A 14,722-nucleotide genomic window follows, 5' to 3' on the forward strand; every position below is an offset into this window, starting at 1 on the left:
ATCTCAGTACAGGATTGTCCTTTGCGGTCGTACATACCTGCATCATGATCGCTCTTTACCAAGAGGTCTACTGTGGAGACAGACTCAGTGCTTCATACAGAACTAGGGTATCCGCAAACTATTCGTTTACTCAAAATGACATAAATAATAAAATTTAGGAAGCAGAAAATACATCCGAGTTATTAAATAGAGTAATTTCAGTTCACTTATTAATATTAATCGGTAAGTAACAATTTGTCTTTGTTATGTTCTTATTGTGTGGGCTACATAAACAACAGTCTACCTCTTCACAAGCTCCATAACACCAAATATTTGACAGGTCTCGAATAGTTGATCCATACATTATCAGTTGTTGTCTTGAGCAGTCAATTACCGTATTTACTTCACATAGAACCGTGATTAATGCTGCTGGCGATGTTATGTCTCGGCCGGTTGGTTTAAGCGGAGAGATTACTTTACAGTAGGCATCGAAACAACGTCACATTGTGGATTCGAATTGCTGGATTCTTTGTACTAAGCTCCCGTCACTAATGCAAGAAAATGTGAGATCTGAGAAAAACACCCTCGACAATATTATTGTGAACTAGGTATTAAACGATCAGAAAATGTATGAAGCAAATACCAACCGTCATCTGCATTGTGAAAGTTTGAGATCACGCGCTAGAAGCGTGATCGGCTCGTAACGACAATCTGGAGTAATTAAAGTAATCAGGTAAAAATATTTGATTATGAACAATCAGTTAGCCTTTTTTCGTCAAATATTTGTGCGCGGGAAGCCACAAGCGATATCGCAGTCACAAATGTTCGTGGTATGATTTTGTGTAGGATGTATGGATAGGCTGACTGTTGGGGGTTATGACAGCGAGTTCGAAACAATATTCAGGTGAGCTGAATGTTCTTTATATCTATTGTTTTCATTGATATTATATTGCTTTCATTTTTCTATTGTATAAGGGGTAAATTAGAGGTTTTCGGGCCTATACGAATTGGAATAATTAACCTAATACAGAAATCTAGGATAATGAATGATTCTCTTTTGCATCGAACTCACTAACATCTGATTCCATTGTTTCCTCACAACTGGTCAAACTTAAAAGCTATATGGCAATACACGAACTTATCATAATAAGAAACTTAAACGTAATATACGTCACTATACGTAAGCTGCATTCCACATGGTACGCTTTACAATGCATAACTTTCAAAACGTTTGCAAATTTAGCGCAAAATCAATGGTTTAATAGAGATTCGCCGTAGTCTTTTTACTTCGATATATTATTGTGTATTGAGTGCTCCCATGATATTCGTACCAAGATGGCGCACAACCTGAACATAGTATGTGTACCAGGTTAGGGTTCAGGTTAGGCGTCATCTTGGTACGAATACTACCGGGGCGCCGTGTATAGATTGGAACTTTGTACAAAGACCCTACCAACGTTCAACATAAGATTATTAGTAATTATCCAGTTTAAAGATAGGAATGCAGATTGCGCTAGAAATTCTTCGAATCATTCCCAACCCCAAATAGATATTTACTAATATGTCATTTTAAAACGTGGCGGAGGCTTTGTGCAAAAGATCCGATAGATTCAGCCCCACTGTCAATTTATTATGCAAGAGAGTTCTGCGACGGTTTATTTATCAACATATTAACTTTTTTTCAGATGCAGAACTATTGAAGAGTAAAGATTCAAAGACACAAAGTAAAGAACGAGGAATAATACAAGTAAATATCCTTCAAACATTTCATTTGACTTTCGACGCCCATTGATTCCTGTATACATATGTTTTCGTTTAAAATGCTAAACAATTCGATTCGAGCGCACTGCGTCTCGGGTCTTGCGATCAGAGTTGGCATTGTTATGCCACTTATTTGATTGTGTGTTTTCTCTCGAAATCGTAAGATTTATAAGTTCACAAGTTTTAATAATTGTCTTTCGAATCCAAAGTCCAAAAAAGTAAGACCCATGTTCACGTTTAAAATGCTAAATAGTTCGATGCAAGCCAACATTGTTTATCCGCTTATTTGATCCTGTGCATTCTATCGAAATTTAAGATTTAGATTTTGCACAAGTTTCAATAATTGTGTTTTGAAGCAGAAGTCCAAAAAAGTACTATAAATATAGTACCTTGTATCAAATTGGGGTACTCTTTGCGACCCCTAAAATTCGTTGCTCGCCTCTCTGCTGGATTGCGATCTCCAGTTTGCGATCCCTACCGTGAACAATGTGATAATTCTACAAGTTACTGATCAGCGGTAATTAGTCATATACTCCATGACACAGTTATAAAACTTTTCAATTTGTGCAGTTTGAAAACTACACCAGATATGTTATAAAATATTAGGCTGAATTTATGAAATTAAATGATTACAATTACCTGTAACTGTAGAGTCGATGAAAAGCAATTTCTATGGTAATCTATAATATATATTTAAAACTTAATGGCAATTACTGAATAAAGTTTATTCGTCTAAATTTTTTTAGTTTTGTGTATTTTAGAAGAAAAATCGGAGGAAAGTTAGGATTTATGAAATCAAATGTCGAAATTTACCCGTTACGTATTTTATTAAAACTAACGTATATTTTTTGCTTTGCAGTGTCTCTGTCAAATAGCATTTGTATGAATTACCTACCGGAAAATGACATAGTTGGCGCAATGAAATTTAGTTTAATTCAAATTTAGAATTGGCTTACACAAAATCATGACATATATATTGAATTTCAGCTTTTTAAAACACTGCTTGAACGTCGACAGATCAATGTATCATTCTACCAAAAAAAAATTCGTCAAGTGCCAGCTTTCATCACTGAGTGAGATGGAGGCCTATCAAGTCTGACGAGCAAGTATGTAATCGAATCATTCGAAATTTTTCAATTCAGATGTCTATAAATAAATGATATATTGTATTTTTTCGGGAAATCTACAGACATATTATTATTTTCAATATATAGAGTATAATCTCAATGGCTTGGTATGTCTGTCGAATGAAATTTTCCAAAAATTACAATCTCAAAATTTCATAATAACATGATTCGCACAACTACCGTTTTTATTCTGGCTATTGAGTCGGCCCAGTGAATAAGGCTAGAGCCATGTTTCAGAAATGAAAAATAGGCTTTTTTTTTGGTTCCCGCCCAATAGACGACATACAAGAATGCATTACATTGATCTTCTTTTTGTCAGTTTGGGCACCAATGCGCGCTCATAATTGTATATGGCAAAATCTGTTAAAACCAAACCATGCTCATTTCGTGGAATCGCGGAAATAAATATTCTGTACCACGAATTAACTGTGCAATGACATAGTCAGTACAGCGCAGGGGCTAACTGCTGTGTTGTCCCATCTGCTGTCGTTTCGTTTAATCGTCCAAACCGAAAAGCCAATTACTATCTTGTAATGTCAGTTTATTTGAAGGTCATTAAGCCAGCATGAATAAAAGAAAAGGAAAATAATTTTTATAGTGATACTTTTAGTTCAGCAGTGTATATCTGCAGAGATACCGAAAGGATTTGAAGTATGCCTCGTTAATTAAATGCCTCGGTTAAAACACAGACCCAATTAAATAACCATGCGAATATTAAAACTTATTGTTCAACTTGTTTCTCATAGTAGCCTATATCTACTAATATGTCTAACTTTGTTGAAATCGTAGTCCTGGTCTTTTTTTAACCTTATGAGCGTTTTTGCCACAAATGGTAGTTCACACTAACTGTCATACTAAATATAAAGTAATCAGGCTAATTTCTTGAATGTAACTTCAGCTCATTGTGACCTGCACGCTCTGGTAGTAAACAGTTGATAACCATGCCATTGATGTTACCAACTGGTTCAAACTGGAATCGCCCCAAATTTTCAATAACGATATTATAAAAGTGAGTCATACTAACTGTATTAAGATAGCTATTAATCTTACACCATAAGAACTCGTGTCCCAACTAAAATTTCCAAAAACGAGACCGTATAAATTATATTCAACCAAGTGTAAACTCCTTTTTTGTTCTTATCCCGTTGGTAAAAGTACTTATCATACAAGGTATCATACCATCCATGTTAATTACTATTTAAATATAGAGACATAGAAATATGTGTCATATTTTCCCCATTGTTAGTGCGGGTCACGTTATGTTATGCCTAATCATGTGTATTAAGAAGAGCTCAATTAATATAAACTCTCCTATATAATCTCTACTAAATGGTGTTAGTTAGATCTTTTATACGGCACTTACCTTCAATATTATATATAGTAGTTTCAAAACCATATGATTATTGCCTTTTACTTCCCCAGTAAAACTGTGTAAATTTTCTTTGTGTCGTATTTTATGATTGTGATATTTATTTACTGATGGGAAAAAATAAACTTGACTTAATTTAATCGTGTATATTACCCCTTTTGGTATTAACTATGTTACTCGTGTTCATGTGTTTCGAACTGAAATCGCATTAAGTTTCCAATAGCGATATTATATAAGTGAGTAGAATCAATATACATCAATATAACCGGGAATCGTACAACCTTTAGTACTGTTTAACAATGCGATTTGTGTCACAAACTAAAATTTGCAAGGTTACTATATTTAGGAGATCCCGTCAATTGTAAATCTACTATAGTCAGCCCATATTCCCATTGCTAGTAGCCTTAGTAATCATACCGTCCCACTTTCATAAGTGTTCCAATCTGGGAATATATTCCTTATTTCCCTATCGTTTATTCCCTAGTTATGATCTGTCATGTTCTTATTTATATATATAGATATATGATGTATACAATGTCTGTGGCTGAAGTTATTTATAGACATATCTTTTCAGGAAGTTGCTGGGAAGGAAAGACTATAGAGAACTTGAAGGTAAAATATGACACACTAATAAATAATTTACTAGTTAAGATTTAGATATCGAGATACAACTGACAGATCATTCCGAATAAGTAATATTTATAATATTGAAAATCTGCAAATAATTTAAGAACGAACGTAAACGAATATCAGTACAAGTTGTCGTCTTTGTATCTTTAGAATAAGCATAGATTATCACAAAGGCGTGGACATTTTTTGACGGGCGTAAAGGTAATTAAGAATAGAAATATTTCTTAGATTTTATCTTTCCCGCCTCATTTTGATATTTACATTTCTCAAATGTGTAGCCGTATTTTCAACGTGCTTTTCAATGAGTATAAATATAATTTATATTATGTGTGGCAATATTATACACTGACAGATCATTCCAAAGTAATGTTTGTAATTTAGGGGGGAATCTGTGAATAATTTGTGAATGAACTGATTAATATTTTTATTTTCTGTATCCAAAGTATAAGCATAGCTTCTCTGTGCACTTGTCAAATTACATTTTCTGTAACTTATAAACTTAATAATGACATAGTTCAAACAACTATATTTAATCAAATCAGTATTATACAAAATGAACCTACATTTCATTATCTCGTATCAATTTCAGCTTTCTGAAACACTTCTTGAAAGCGGAAAAGACAGTTTATCATTACATCAAAAGACATGCGGAGTTATTCGTCCGATTATGCATCGTTGTGAGAGCTGGATGCATCGAGTCTAAAATGCAAGAATGTTATTAAAATCTTTTGAATTTTTCTATATTATTTTTTCAAGTTTTCTTTCCAAATTTTTCGTTTCGACCTGTTAGCGATAGCCGTTGGTAAATTCTTACTTGTAACTGGTTGTAATTTTTTTTTCACATTTATCGTTTCTACCTATTAGCGATAACCTTTGATAAATTCTTACCCGTAACTCTGTGTAAATTAATGTTAGTAAATTCTATATCAAGCCACCATCTCAAATTACTTCGTTTACTAATTGAATGGCAATTTCTGAATCTGAATTCGCTGTATGATATTCACTCACTAGAGTTCTCTTTACATTTTGATGAAATCGTGACCGATTGCATACCCGAACTATGGCGCTCTGGATTTCGTGTCCATGTATTCGAGCATCGCTCTCTTGTTCATTTTTGTTTGAAAACCATACATATATACTCAAATTACCTTGTTGTTTCACTATTATATATCATTTTACGGAAGAAGTGTGCATTACCCACTGACAATATAAAAACCGGTTTCGCCAACCTGAAGGTAAACAATCGAGTTGTATGTTCATCGCATCAAAATTTGTAGATATATATTGCTAGATTATAAACTTTATTTTTATCATGAGATAGACGGCCAGGGCATAAACAATGGTTGCGATTCGAAGTACTGCGATATCACAAAGGACTGCATTTTTGCGTGCGAAATATATATTGATTTTGTGATAACATTCAATGTAGAAACAAAAAAAAAAACAGGTTGAAGCAGTGATTGTTTTATTTCTCTTTGAAAATTGTTTCTTTGACAAACAAATATATATACTGCCGATTATATATTTATGTACATGTTTCATTTTATTCTAAAATCGAAAATAACTGAAACTCAAAACTGAACAAAAAACAAAATACAGAAATTTTTTCTTTAAACCTTCCCAAAAAGCATGACCAGTGATGTAAAACTAGTCATGTGGGTCGATACCTGCAATGATAGGGTGCCGCATTGATTTGTGATAGACACCGCATTAGTTTGCAAACACTCTCATTGGTTGTTCATCTCATTTACTCCTTGTAGATATATATCAGTAGATATTTAAAACTTATTTTTATCAAGAGATATACGCCCAGAACATATACTGTGGTTACGATTCGTAGTACTGCGATACCACAAGGGTTCGAATTCTTTCGTGCAAAATATATATTTATTTTGAGATTATATTCAATGTAAAAAATACCAGGTTGAACCAGTGATTGTTTTATTTCTTTCTAAAAATTTTTTTTTTAACAAACAAATATACTGCCGACTACATATATATCTATACCGATATGTGCTATTTTATTCTAAAATCGATTTACCTAAAAGAATTCTCAAAACTGATCAAAGAACAAAATATAGAATACTTTTTCTTTCAACCAAGTTCATTGATGTATACACTAGGGGTGGCCAACACGTCGATCCCAATCGAACTGTGGAATATGCCACGTCTCGAGAAGTCGATCACGTCTAATGTTGAGTAAATTTGACAACCTTTCCCAAAAAATCGCTTTGAACCAGTTGCGTGTTTTTAAAACAGGAAGAATACAGTACTGAACATGCGCAAAATACAATATACACATACAGTATTTGAGTCTGGGCAAGTCCGAGATAGAGCATATTATTACGTAACAAATGCAAGTTTTGCCGCTGCCAAGGTTTTAAAACTGAATGCCGAACAACGCGTGTCTTGACAGACGAACGATGACGATCTACAATAACTTCTACCGTATGTGAAAGTTTTTGTCTCACTTCAAGCGTAGTGTGATAAATTTTATTCGCATTGGTATTTCCCAATTTCAAGAGAGCAAAGTTTGCACTTGGAAGAAATTGTAAATTAAATACTGACGTTTGAGCAGCCATGTAACATTCATGATTATAGAATATTTATTGTTTGCTGTTTAGTTTAGATAATATATACATGAATACTTGGCACGTTTTCTTGAGGCAATTCCAACACTTACGACTAAAAACTAGGCAGGTCTTAGATCTGTATCGTAATATTTGAATTAATCTTAAAAATGCTGAGACATTTACCCCAGGGTAAAATTGAATAATTAAATTACCAACTTAAATGGAACATAAAAAAATTCAAATTTTTACTGCCAACTCGTATACATATGCAGCCAACCAAATATACAAATATATACTGCCAAGTCATATGTATATATAGCCAACTCAATATACAAATACAGCCATTAAGGTAATGTGCAAATACTGTCAGATCATTTCATAGGAATACGATTTATGTATATATATTCGGTTGCATCTACGAATTATATGCACATTACTGGTCGTTCATATATTTACCGCATTAAAAAGCGTAGAAAACTCCAAAGCGACCAGCGATCGATACAGTATCAGCACACAGGGGTAGGCTCCACTTACATGTTGATTGCCCACAGAAGGACATAAAACTACCAGTTTTCGTAGTACATGATAACTATACAATAGGTAATAATCTATAATATCATAATACCCCACAACAGCTGGTCGTTGATAACACGAAAAATGCGCTGGCTGAAAATCTCTCTTCAGTGATCTATTCTTTGGCAATAAACTGTCCACAAACTAATCCAATTAACGCTTGGTGAAAATATAATGCATAGAACTGCCGGTGCGCGTAGTTCTCGATAAATTTTCCATCAGCGCCAATCTATGCCATGATACCCCACAGAATCTAATCGTTGATAACATGAAAAATGTGCTGACTTAAAATCTCTCTTCAGTCCCACTGCGTTGCTGGGGTGCATTCGAACACACCTTTCTACACAATGGGGCTCTTATTAAATTCAACAAAATATATTATTGAAAATTAGCAACGAGACGCCATCACCATCTAACTCTGAGACTTCAAATTTGGAGATTTCTTAATTATAAAACTAATATTCAACTGAAATGTTAGATTTTTTTTCAAGGATATCCTTGAACAAATTGACAACATAAAACTACTTTGGATACATGCGTAAAGAGTCATTCTAGAAATATTCTTGAACATTTTTAATTCCTGTCATCAAATCTGTAGTAAATTTATCATTTTACTTTTAGTTTATGCCTAATTTCAATTGAAACTGAGATCGACGAACACGCGTGATGGAATGGCCCATACTCTTGCATCATATACGTATGAATTAAATACGACATTAGCATTTAGATGAAATATCTGGCCCTACATGGGTCCAAATACAATTTGGTACAATGAAAGATTTGCTAAGCCCTCACGTCCCATAAAGCTTACCAAATTTGGTTTTCAGTGTCTCTATAATTTTGTTTTTAAATATATTTTCACGGGTGTGTGACATTCGCAGAGAGTTTTTGCAAAGGCGTCTTAACACAAAAATTTGAGAACCATTGATTTACGGCATCGAAATTTCCATGTTATTATTTGTAACGAATGGTGTGTACAAAAACCTATTTCAGCATTACTACCCTGTTATTCTCATTTTAATGATATCAATTCATTTCGAAATTTACATAGTTGTAAATTCATGTTCTCTCTTTATAAAGTCGTGTAATAGGAATGGCCTGACTGAATAAACTTCTCTGGAGGTTACTAAATATAAATAAACTAGCAGCAGTAGCAGCAGAAGTCTCACAGATATAGCACGAGAAAAGTAAGCAAAGCTTATTGTCGGACTGGTATTTTTTCGAAATAAAACTCAATATGTATTAAAAATGTTTATTATTGTGCATGTTCTGCTTCTGGAGTAGTAACAAAGCTTTGTTTTTATGAAGAGGAATTGCAATTTTGGCCTGTTGTGTTTTCACTGTTTGGGGGATTCCATATCATTTCTCTGGGCCCCTCCTATATCCATTCAAAAGGGTCAATACTATGTTATGACAAATTTCGGTAGGTAGGCTACTTGAAAGAATTTAATCATTGAGTTTAGTCATTTCAGCACGCAAACCGAAAAAGGTTGCCCACTCCTGTTATAGATATATGATTATTGTTAATAGGAGGTATATGATAAAAATTCTGTATATGGAAAGCAGAAATGGAAAGTTAATACCACAAATACGCAGCAGCAATAGTAATGACCGAAACTATTAATGCGAAAGTAATGTACATTTCAGTGTACATTCCTTTCACATATGAATCATGTTTCAGGCGATGTGCAGTTATCGCTCCACCCTTGTTCTCATGCGGAAAAGGCACATCTGGTATTTCATACCCCAAGAATTGGCAGACTGGTCCCCAGCCTTCTTTAACATTGAAAATGAGCAATTGGTCCCTGGGTGCATTCTGGAACAAAATGAATTGGAGTTGTGAACAAACGTTTTTCATATGAGTGAGCATCACTCTGCTGTGGTGTTGGCGTATCAGTTAAGCACTTCGATTTTGTGCATATCTACCTTTCTATTAATGCAAAGACTGTAGATTCAGGTGAATACGATAAACTACATTAAAAATAGCGCGAATTGCTTATTTCTGCATGATTTCACTACGATGCAATCAATTGTTATTAGTCGAACCCCACGCAACAATGTCATGTGTGATAAAGGACTAAAAGAAAGAGTGAAGTGAACCATGCGTTGTTAGTGACGCAAATCGCCGAAGTTTACACTACTTTTGCGATTTCAGAGTTCCCCATTTAATTGAAAGGCTGCCGTCAACATTGGCAATCAATTTGAACTGAAGAACAATGAACAATGTGTTTTTATATCATCCCAAATACTAAAAAATAATAGGAACCGAACCTCGTGGGACCCCGTGAGTCACTGGTAAGTAAAGGGAATTATTGTTTCTATTTGAACATACTGTGATCTGCCGCCTAAATTACTAGTACTGAGTTTATATGCGAGTACTTGTAAACTTGTAAATCAGGATATGTCGAAATATATACTATGTCGAAAGCTTTCTTTAAATAAAATAAGCACTAACAAACTCTTTTTCTATCTATCCTATAGATAGTACAAATTAAGGCGCTCCTGAAGTATGTGTACCAAGATGGCACACAACACATACTATGTTCAGGTTGTGCGCCATCTTGGTGCACATACTTCTGGAGTACCCAAATTAAATCACATTTACCTCTATGACATCGTTATTGTGGTCTTCGTAATATTTTGCATACTGATCTTGATCCAAAATGGGAAATTTTTTACATATTTCAAATCCAGTGATCTCGGAAGGTGGTTTGCAGAATTTTGCAACTGAAAAAAAAAAACTTTCGGAGTCACTTCACTGAGTGTACCCAAGAAGTTCGTAAAGTAAAATGTCAACTGTCGACGCTCTGGTAACACATTTAATCAATATTGATTGATCCATGAATGATAAGTCTCTAAACATGAATCTGGAATGATTAATGATCTATCTACCTACAGTAACATTTTCCTCAAATTTTATTGTTGATTTTCAGCCCTCTTTCCAAAGACCACTACGAGCTATCCGTAGAATTAACTCGGCATTGACCACATCTGCAAAAATGTCCAGCACCCTTGGAGGTAAACACAGGCAGACTTCCATATATTTTGCGTAACTGAAAACTCACCAGATTTCCTTTCTAGGTCAAACCACCGTCTTGCTTTCATTGAAAAGACGGAAAGTGGGAATGAAAAAGCAGATTCATTGTACTTGGTATACTGGTTGATGAAAGACTTTGCACATTTGTATTTATCGTCGTGCATAGTGAGAATCAACTGAAAAATAAATAATCGATTCATCATATTATGCTTGAGAGCGACTATCATGGCCAATTATCCATTATCACAATATGATGTTTATACATTTATTCAACCATACCTACTCTCGAATACTGTGAAATGCAAATTGGAGGTATATGAAAATTGCATAGATAAATAAAACTTTCCACTTCTGACCTTAATATCAGGAAAAGCCTTGAGAAACTCTTTCCAATAAGCTATAGCAAAAGTGTCACTTGTTGCGTCATAACCTTCAAACATTTGGTGTAAATTTTCAAAGTTTCCTTTTCCTTCCAGAAATTCCATCCATTCTTCATATAACTCCTCGAAGTGTCTTCCATGTTCTGATACATTGTAACCCAGAATTCTCAATGCTTGGCACATACTTTTGGTTCCGGTTTTCAAGAAACCAACAATTAGTATCTTCATCTTGCAACGACCGAAGATGTTAGTTGTTATAAATAGGTAGAGATGACAACACCTAATCAAATATCAGTTGCTGTAAATGTAACATTTGATTGTGACCAGGTGAATGGAATGCTGATAAATAACAATATATGTTCACGCCGGTAATCGGATTCTACGCGGAATTACAGCAAAGAATTTCTAGTACTTATCGATATCAATGCGGTTGCCAGTCACTGCTAACATCAGAAAGATGCTTTTTGAATGAAAATTCCTTCGCATTTAATCCACTACCCAAATTGTACGCTCATTCACCCAAAGCCCGTGGTCTAGCTAGTAGAGTCATTGAGTAGGCCAACACCGAAGGTTATAAACATTTGATAAAATTTAAAACATGTAGAAATACTTGTGCCAGTTTTGCCAAATTGCACGAACAAATATATGCCAATATAAACAACATATTATGAAAATAAAATACGTTGAGACAATGAGCTCCAATTTGAAACTGTTTAGCGGACATGATCGAACTGTGTTTACCTCGCGATTTGTTTACATCCACCGCATTGACAGCGAACTAATCAATAACTTGATTGAAGTAATAATGCGGTTTGATCTAGCCTATAAAATTAAAATAACATTGAATAGCTACTGTCGACGTTTAGACTTCTCTGTAGTTGTATTGGAAAAGAATTTGGAGTTCATTATACAACGCGATCAGCTAACTTAAAAAATTTCATAACCGGTCTGATATATGCCATTCCTCGTGAAGTGGAGGCTCGACGAAGAAAAGGTAGATTCTTTTAAAAAAGATTGCTTCAAAACCAAAAAAACTCAAACGAAGTACTCTGATAACAAACGCGGAAGATACATCCGATTCACCAAAAGCACAAAAAAGATCAGCTGGAGATTAAACTGCCTCAGCAATAAGCAAAATAACCAAAGAGTTGCAAAGACTGACATCAAATACAAACGAACAAAATAGCCAGATAAAATCCCCAAAAAATAGACCCGAAAATAAAAAACATCCTCAAACTAGTAAAAGTATTCTAAGCTCCAGTCAAGAAATAAATAGGATGAGAATCATGGGAATTTCTGAAATTAAAAATCACCTTACAAAAAGTAACAAATCAGAAGAATCCAAAAGCAAAAACGAACAATGAAAAGGGTTGTAGATAAAAAATTCACAATATTTCAACTTTAAAGGCCAATGTAATAGAGAATAAAACTGATGATACGATAATTGACTCCACATCACCTTTGTAATTTGATTATAGTAGCAATACTGCAGATAATGTCAGTCTTATGGACAATGATAGAGATATTTTTCTCACATGAGACTCACAAATGGCACACGGGGAAAACAATAAAAAATTTGGAAAAGATCTTACTCTGGTGATACTTTTGAACAAATAATCCCAGAGATATAAATGGAACAGCGGAAGAATGAAAAAATGACATAACAAAAACTGACGAGGAAATTAAAGAAGACATAACAGAAATAATATATAAAGCACATGAATTTAGTGATATGATATATATTTATATGTAGCAACAATTCATGGAAAAGGGTCTGGAAAATATGAATTCGACCGAATGAATGAGCTACTCGGAAATGAAGTGATTAAACAAGGAGCAGTATATCAATTTCACCAAACAATCAGAAATTAGATTTAGAACTGGAGAAGAGTTATACAGTGCTTGGACATTGAAAACGTCCCCTGGTTTGGATGGCTTCAAGTGTGAACTGTATTTAAAAATTTGGAACTGTTTGCGCCCGATTCTGGGTTTTTGTCTAACAAAATTTTCGTGGAACAAGGACAACCGTAAGACAAGGTTGTCCACTCGCTCCTATATTATATCTAATGATGGTTGAATTGTTGGCGTATAATATTTGACGCAATAGTAGAATTATACGACACCATATTGACAGTAGAAAAATTTAGAATCATTAGATTGGAATTAATGAGGATTTTTTAAAAGACTACAGGTTTTTTTTACTCAAAACGTCTTTCTGGTATCTCTGATAAACATTCCTATTAAAATCTCATGACTTTAGTGTAGATAAAAACGTAGCGATAAATAGACGAAAAAGAAAAAAAATTTTAATTACAATTTTGAAATTATAATTATACATAATAATAAAACAAAAAATACAGAAAAAATTGATTCGAAAAAAGCCCTTGTTTTAAAACACGATGTTTTTTTAGAATTGATAAAAACAAAACCCTAAATTTACCCACTGCTAACTGCAAAGTTTGGTATCCACCGCTCTGAGTTCGGCCAGATAAAAATTATGTTCCGCTTACTACTGTAGCAGTAGCACGACAAACGAACAGCCTTGAGATCAATTTGTGGGTACCAAATTTTGCTAAAACCGTCAAGATGCTTTTTAGGGAATTTTTCATCACGGACGCACCTACTGAGATCTATGTAATGCTTGGAGAACTAAGGACAACGGATTGTAAATTCTCATTTAATTTTTCCTTTCATTTTTAAGGCGAGGCTCACGACCCTAGATGAAAACAAACTCACGTAAAGTAAACTCAATGTTCATTCATCTATAGTCTAAACTCTAAACAATACAGAACTATGCTCCTTCCACTATTTCCACTAGGCTTACACTATTTCATCTGTCGAAGTTGTGAAAATTTGGTGTGTCAAAATCGTGACACGCGTGACAAACTTCAACCAATCAATTGTTTTATTTTGTCCTCTGACATAAACAACTAAAAAAGTAAACTGACAAACAGAATGCAGAATTACCTGGGAATTGAGCATAACTTAGAATAAACTTAAAAACGTGTAAAACGCGCACATCGCAACTAAAAACAATTCAAACAGATTGGATATTGTTGCGGGTTGCAAAAAACAGTGTACGACTTATACCCTATGCCCTTGCCATTGAGATGACAACACAAAGCATCATAATACGTTTAGAATTATGTCACGCATTGTTTCGGTAGCAATTTTTTCCCATTTAAAATGTATACAATTGAGATGACAGCATAGGGACTATTGATCCTATCTGCGTGTTTGGCCCGCCTGTTATTAGGTTGACACACGCCTATTTGAGCAAATTCCGATTGATC

General features: G+C 34.2%; 1 protein-coding gene and 1 long non-coding RNA gene across 6 annotated transcripts; one reads left to right on the top strand and one right to left on the bottom strand.

Moving 5' to 3' along the window:
- The first annotated feature begins 769 nt into the window (after nucleotides 1–769).
- On the top strand, nucleotides 770–6,870 carry LOC144425161 (uncharacterized). Of its 5 annotated transcripts, none has more exons than XR_013477334.1 (6): nucleotides 770–883; nucleotides 1,665–1,726; nucleotides 2,728–2,846; nucleotides 4,755–4,848; nucleotides 5,017–5,067; nucleotides 5,456–6,870. It is a non-coding gene; the product is annotated as an uncharacterized LOC144425161 (long non-coding RNA). The 5 variants fall into 4 exon arrangements; XR_013477338.1 differs by having other exon boundaries at nucleotides 4,811–4,848; XR_013477335.1 differs by lacking the exon at nucleotides 5,017–5,067.
- Nucleotides 6,871–9,151: 2,281 nt separating this feature from the next.
- On the bottom strand, nucleotides 9,152–11,749 carry LOC120328257 (uncharacterized). The gene is made up of 4 exons (XM_039394694.2): nucleotides 11,406–11,749; nucleotides 11,078–11,225; nucleotides 10,618–10,739; nucleotides 9,152–9,828 (listed from the first exon to the last, which is right to left on the bottom strand). The coding sequence occupies exons 1-4, from the start codon at nucleotides 11,655–11,657 to the stop codon at nucleotides 9,589–9,591; spliced, it is 762 nt and encodes a 253-aa protein (XP_039250628.2). The 5' UTR covers nucleotides 11,658–11,749; the 3' UTR covers nucleotides 9,152–9,588.
- Nucleotides 11,750–14,722: the final 2,973 nt, after the last annotated feature.

Source organism: Styela clava, chromosome 7 (assembly GCF_964204865.1).
Source record: "Styela clava chromosome 7, kaStyClav1.hap1.2, whole genome shotgun sequence".
NCBI lineage: Eukaryota > Metazoa > Chordata > Ascidiacea > Stolidobranchia > Styelidae > Styela > Styela clava.